Source organism: Myotis brandtii, unplaced genomic scaffold (assembly GCF_000412655.1).
Source record: "Myotis brandtii unplaced genomic scaffold, ASM41265v1 scaffold194, whole genome shotgun sequence".
In the NCBI taxonomy this organism is placed as follows: Eukaryota; Metazoa; Chordata; class Mammalia; order Chiroptera; family Vespertilionidae; genus Myotis; species Myotis brandtii.
In genome coordinates, this window is record NW_005357232.1 from 62,638 (window position 1) to 69,631 (window position 6,994).

A 6,994-nucleotide genomic window follows, 5' to 3' on the forward strand; every position below is an offset into this window, starting at 1 on the left:
GGGCCCCCCCCCCCCCCAGTGCACAAATTTTTGTGCACCGGGCCTCTAGTACTTACATAAAATGGCTCATATAAGCTTTATTCACAATAGCCAACAGCTAGTAACTCAAATGTTCACCAACAGCTATATAAACAATCATAATATATCCATAAAATGGAATGCCACTCAGCAATAAAAAGTAATGAACTATTGATATGCACAACATGGATGAATTTCAAAATAATTTTGTTGAATTTCAAAGCTAGACAATAAAGTGTCCATACTGTATTATTCCACTTGAAATGCAAACTGATCTATAGAGACAATACATGAGTGGGACAGGGGGATTGCAAAGGGTCACAAAGAAACTTTTGGTGGTGATGGATATGTTCATTTAATTTTATTGTAGTGATGATTTCAAACATATGTCAAAACTTATCAAATTGCATACTCTGAACATTGCATCTTATTGATATCAATTATACATCAATAAAGCTGTTAAAAACCATTAGCCTATCTTGCATTTTGAATGGATCGTTTACACACACAATTTTATAACATCATGCATTTAGAAAGTATCGGTTCAACAAATGATACAAATCTTGACATACTTGAAAGTTGACACATTTCAGTATACAATATAAAAAATATCATTCACTAATATCATTAATCTCAGACAAGTCTTTATTTTTTTAAAAATATACCAATTATTTTTATTGGCATTTAAAAAATAATTGATATAGAGAAATAGATATAAAATAGAACACACCATGGAAGCAAGTGGAAGAACACAGCATTTTTACAGTTTATATAAAAATCAAGAATAGAATTTCAGACAAGTCTTTAATTATTGTGATGCAAACTCATGGTAATGAAAACAAGTTTTCCAAACTTCTAATTATTGAATAGCTTGGCTTTTATCATTGTCCACAAATACTGTCAGTTGTTTTCCTTAAAGTGACAGACTCACTTAGTGAATTTTTAAGAACATGTCTAACAAACACTAAAGTCTGAATAATCATAGTCTGTCGGCCATTCTTTCAAGTAAAAATGGTCTCTTATGAAAAAAGTAGCTAGGTCAGTTGGAACTCAATCACTAAAATGCTTTACTAGAGAGAACCATCATACTTCAGTATACAAAGTGCTGTATGCATACCTCCCATTTTACCATGTAAAGGATGAAAAAAAAAAAAAAGTGGCCAAAACCGGTTTGGCTCAGTGGATAGAGTGTCGGCCTGCAGACTGAAAGGTCCCAGGTTTGATTCCGGTCAAGGGCATGTATCTGGGTTTCGGGCACATCCCCAGTGGGGAGTGTGCAGGAGGCAGCTGATCGATGTTTCTCTCTCATCGATGTTTCTAACTCTCTATCTCTCTCCCTTCCTCTCTGTAAAAAATCAATAAAATATATTAAAAAAAAAAAGTGTACTCAAGGACATTCTTAAATGAACTTTGAGGGAAAGAATACAGTGATTATTATTAGTACAGTTTGATGCCATTGCCTTGATTTGTGCTAAAGTACCAGCAATTTTATTCATCACTAGAGGCCTGGTGCACGAAAATTCGTGCACTGGGGAGGCGGGGGTGTTCCTTCAGCCCGGCCTGTGCCCTCTTGCAGTCCAGGAGCCCTCAGGGGATATCTGATTGACGGCTTAGGCCTGCAGTCTGGCCTCCCTCTGCAGGAGGTGACCGGGCAGGCTGATCAGGAGACAGCACCAGCCGGCCCTGGCTGTTCTCCTCCCTTGCCCACTGGCATGTGCCTTGGCTGGCCTGGCGCCGCCTGCTCGCCAGCCCCGCCCGCCTCCAACTGGTTGTTCCACTGTTCTGTTGATTTGCATATTATGCTTTTATTATATAGGATGGCTTTTGCATCAGAATATAAATGTTGCCCTAGATGGTTTGGCTCAGTTGATAGAGAGTCAGTCTGTGGACCAAAGGGTCCCAGGTTCGAGTCTGGTCAAGGGCATTAAAAAAATAAAATAAAATAAACATCAACATGATGAAAAAGGCAAAAGGCATCATAGTATTATTATGAAAATGGTTTTGACATCACAGACTTGCTAAAAAGGGCCTCAGAACCAAGGCTTCATAGACCACAGTTTAAGAAATGCTGCTTTATATCAAGACTTTTATAAATTGTAAATAACATAAATAAAGCCTTACTTTTGTGGGATCTTGTCATCCTATCAGATTTAGCAGATGCATCTTTAACTCGGTTATGATATTCTAAAAGGAATGTTCGTTCATGCTCAAAGAAATCATCTACATCCTATAGGATCAAAAGAAAATATGAACTTTTTTCAATTGTTTGCTTTAATGTAATATGTAAATCATTTTGTTATCATTATAATCACAAAAGATCATTAGTAAAATAGCATCCTATCCTTAATAATCAGATGTTATATTGATTTCACCAACAAATTCAGACTTTAATAAACATGAATTTCTATCTATCAAGTAAGAGATCTTCTATGGTTTTGCAGCTGAAGGCTTAGAGCTCCCCATATGGTTCTCTGAAACGTGTTCGTACTCATGCTCTGCCTTTACACCCCAACAAATACATTATTGTCAGTGGGAGTGACCAATTGTTTTTGAGAAATAAAGAAAAAATTCTGATGGACAAGTAAGTCTATTTCTCTTGGTCTATTATGTATACTATGGGCCATTTCAGAAGGCTGGGAGCAATTATTATATCAACCACTGTCTTCAATTTTTTTTTTTGGAGCAAAGTTAGATAAACATCAAAATAAAAATTATTAACAGTACTTTCCTCCCTTCTAAAATGTCCATTGTTTATTGAAAGAGCACCAGTTGAAATGATGTAATTAAAGATCCACATCAACAGAAAATTAGAAGCCAAATACTGACAGAATGACATTTAAATCTGTAATTCATGTGTACCAGTTCTCCTAACTGTAAAAATGGGGATAACATTAACTTGCAGGATTGTAGTGAAGATTAAATAAGAAAATGTGGGCTATCAAACATCACATTGTAAATGTTAAAATTTTAGTTACTACTTTATCAAAACCCTAATCAATATAGTGGTTTACACTAAATGCTAAGAAAAATGTTCAATATTAGTGCATAAGCAGCATCAAAATGGAAGTAGGCTGAGTCCTTATTAGAAAGTAGTTATAGCACATGCATAGTCAACATATAATTGACCTATCTCTGAAAAATCAAAGTATAAATCAAATAAATAGTACTTTACACCTAAGTTTTATTGTAGATGTATCTATAAAACAGGTAACGATGACAAAGCAGCATTATTTATAGCTTAGTAATTGCTTGATAGTGTAATATAAGCATTTTACTCTTATATTTTAATGGTATGAGTCTTCAGACAAATTAAGTCTTATATCATTTTAGGACACCATTAAGAAAAAGTTAGGTGTTATGTAGGTAAATAATTAACTTTGTAAGTATTTTCACACATATTATCTCATTCAGTCTTTCTAACAATCCCGTGAGCCAGGTGGTATTATTAACTGCATTTTGAAAATGGAAAACAGATTCAGAGAAAGAGACTTTTCTCAAGATCATATAGCTACTATGAGCCCTGACCGGTTTGGCTCAGTGGATAGAGCGTCAGCCTTCAGACTCAAGGGTCCCAGGTTCGATTCCGGTCAAGGGCATGTACCTTGGTTGCGAGCACATCTCCAGTAGGGAGTGTGCAGGAGGCGGCTGATCGATGTTTCTCTCTAGTCGATGTTTCTAACTCTCTATCCCTCTCCCTTCCTCTCTGTAAAAAATCAATAAAAATATATTAAAAAAAAAAAAAAGATCATATAGCTACTATGAGACAAGACCAAAACATCAACTTAGCTCTTCTAATTCCCAATGTGAATCCAGGTCTGCTCCTAACATTTGTAAGGCCAAGGGCAAGTGTACAAATGGAAGGAGTCTTTTTTTGTTTTTAAAGCAACAGCTAGTAACTCAAATTAATTAATTAATTAGAGAGGAAGGGAGAAGGATAGAAAGAAACATCGATGAAAGAGGAACATCATCAATCGGCTGCCTCCTGCACACATCCCTACTGGGGATTGAGCCCACAACCCAGGCATGTGCCCTTACCAGGAATCGAACCAGTGACCTCTTGGTTCCTGGGCTGATGCTCAACTGCTGAGCCACATTTATGTCCCACCCTGCAGCTCTGCAGGGCATCCAGATGGATTTCTTGTGCATGTGGCTGGACAGTCCATCCTGTTTACTGATTTTCTCCCCTGTGCCTTCCCTCTATTCAGCTGTCCTATAGTCACCCCTTGATCACCCACAGAGTGCACACACCAGTAGCACTGTCTACCCACTGGAGGATCGACTCAGGGAAAAAGCCCATGCAGGACCTGGAGGTAGGCTTGGAATTTGGCTAAAGATATCTAGGGTTCTAGATAACTGGAGCACGGTCTGGTTTGGAGGAAGAGGTGTGGGGTTCAGGTAGGCAAATTCCCTTCGACCTGCAAATCTCTGACCCTTGGAAAAGGAAGCTCTAAAGCAGTGGTTCTCAACCTTCCTAATGCTGCGACCCTTTAACACAGTTCCTCATGTTGTGGTGACCCCCAATTTCATTGTTACAAATTGAACATAATTAAAGCATAGTGATTAATCACAAAAACAGTATGTAATTATATATGTGTTTTCTGATGGTCTTAGGCGACCCCTGTGAAAGGGTCATTCAACCCACAAAGGGGTCGCGACCCACAGGTTGAGAACCGCTGCAAGAGTGTACCCAAGGTAGGGGGTCTAATTTCCTAGGCTTAAGGATTCTACTGCCCAAATTTCTCTTTTACTCGAATATAATCTTTTACACATCTAAATTTTCAGTCTAGCTTCCTTTTAAAAGGAGTAAATTCTTGCCCTAGCTGAAAAGAGCATCTATTCTCCCTGAAATCAATAAAAAAAAACATTTTTTAAAAAAGGAGTAAATTCTTAAACAAATACTCCTATTAATCAAATAAAATCTTACCTTTACTCCTGAAACAATTACTCCATCTGCTGATTTAACCATGTTTTTAAAGAAATCTTCAAGTTTCTCTTTTTTATTTTTTCCTCGCACACTCAACTGAAAGAAAGGTAAGTAGAAGTTAGCATTTTAAAAAATTACAAATGGAAATTAACGCCTTTTTTACACTTTGATGTCAACAGGGCAATTTCAAAAAGATCCCAGTTTTTAAACTTAATAAAGTAGCAATTTCATCATGTATATTAACGATTTTCAAACTTCAGGGAATTAAAGAAAAGTTTGGCCTCACCTCAAAGATTCAGATTCAGCTGATCTACAAAAAGACCTAGATATCTCAGTGTATATTTAATAATTCTGTTGTAAGTAGACCTCTCATCATATCCTATCTAGCACTACTATATAATGTAAAGACAACTAAAATGTTAACTCAGAAGTTCCTTTAAACATAAAATTTATTGGTGTACAATATACCATCATACACTTCTGTAAAAGGTCTGAAAATATATTCTGCACATTCTTCACTCTAAATTCATCCAAACATCATCTACTGTCCTGTTTTTGGTGTCAGCAACTTCGAGTTCAAGGGACACAAAAGATGACTTTGAGTGGCATGAATGGTTATCTAAGGCAAAACTGAGAAGCAGCCAATAACTCTGACTTTACCACTTGCTACATTAGGGTGTCCAATAAAGGAGCACCCTATCTAACTTCCTTATCTACTGGCATGGCTTCAATGCTCACCTTTATGTAAATAACTCACAAATCTCTATCACTACCCCTCAGCTCTTTCCTGATTCATAGATCCAACTGCCTATATCATATCTTTTTAAAAAAATATGTTTTTATTGATTTCAGAGAGAAAGGGAGAGGGAAAGAGAGAGAAACATCAATGATGAGAGAGAATCATTGAATGGCTGCCTCCCGCACGCCCCCTACTGGGATCGAGCTCACAACCTGGGCATGTGCTGTTGACTGGAATCAAACCCAGGACCCTTCAGTCCACAGGCCGATGTTCATTCTATCTACTGAGCCAAACCAGCTAGGACCCTATGTATATATCATATCCTTACATGGAGATAATGCTAATCTCATATCACATGAGTCTAAGACAGTACTCATTATACGCTCTCCACAATCTAACCTCCAAATTTTTCCTCTTCCTGTTCCCTATTCATGGCTCTCCATCCAACCAGTCTCTCACACTCCTATATACTCCCTAAAATCCCATACCTCTCATTAAAATTCTTTAAATAATCTACAATTTCTTTCTCTCACAGCTCAAATTCTACCAGCAAATGTCTGATATCTGTTCTTTATATTAACTCTGTCCTAGTAAATGTCCTCATTATCTCTTGCCTAGACTACTACATCGGACTACTAGTTAACATCCTTCATCTCAATCCAATCCATTCTGCTGCTTTGGGATAACTTTCCAAAATCAAATTTTGAGCATCTTTTCTTTACTCAATAACTTTACAGTTTCACAATGTTCAGAGAATAAAGGCCAATCTCCTTAGTATGCTATTAAAGATTTTCAACAATCTGATTCAATTTTATCTTTTCACCCATTAACTTACCTCCACCAAAACTTATGTTCCAAATAATTCTCAAAAGAATCTCTGAACTTTTAGGTTCCTCTGTACCTGAAATGGTACCTCCCCTCTCATCAAAACTGCTATTCAGACTTAAACATTCAAATTAAAAGGCATCTCTCTTCATGTAACTCTTCCAAGTTAGAATTTACTGTTCTATCTTTAGGCCCTCCAACACACACTGATTTTTTAATTTTATTATTATTTTTTAAATTTTTTAAATAATTTTTATTTCTTAAGGTATTACAAAGAGTATTACATATGTCTCCTTTTTCCCCCCCTTGACATTCCCCCGGCCTCCCCTACCCCCCAGTGTCTTGTGTCCATTGGTTATTCTTATATGCATGCATATAAGTCCTTCGGTTGATCTCTTAACCCCCCCCCAAACTCTCCCCAGGCTTCCCACTGTAGTTTGACAGTCTGTTCAATACTGCTCTGCCTCTGCATCTACCCCTGTTCATCA

At 37.1% G+C, this 6,994-nt stretch overlaps 1 protein-coding gene across 2 annotated transcripts in view; it reads right to left on the reverse strand.

Moving 5' to 3' along the window:
• SNX6 (sorting nexin 6) overlaps positions 1 to 6,994 on the reverse strand; it is a 57,052-nt gene that overhangs the window by 24,565 nt on the left and 25,493 nt on the right. For both annotated transcript variants that reach the window (XM_014538593.1, XM_014538594.1), the window contains 2 exons: positions 4,943 to 5,038; positions 2,140 to 2,245 (listed from right to left, as the gene is read on the reverse strand). In XM_014538593.1, coding sequence (XP_014394079.1) covers positions 2,140 to 2,245; positions 4,943 to 5,038 — 202 coding nt within the window. The remainder of the gene's footprint in view (positions 1 to 2,139; positions 2,246 to 4,942; positions 5,039 to 6,994) is intronic.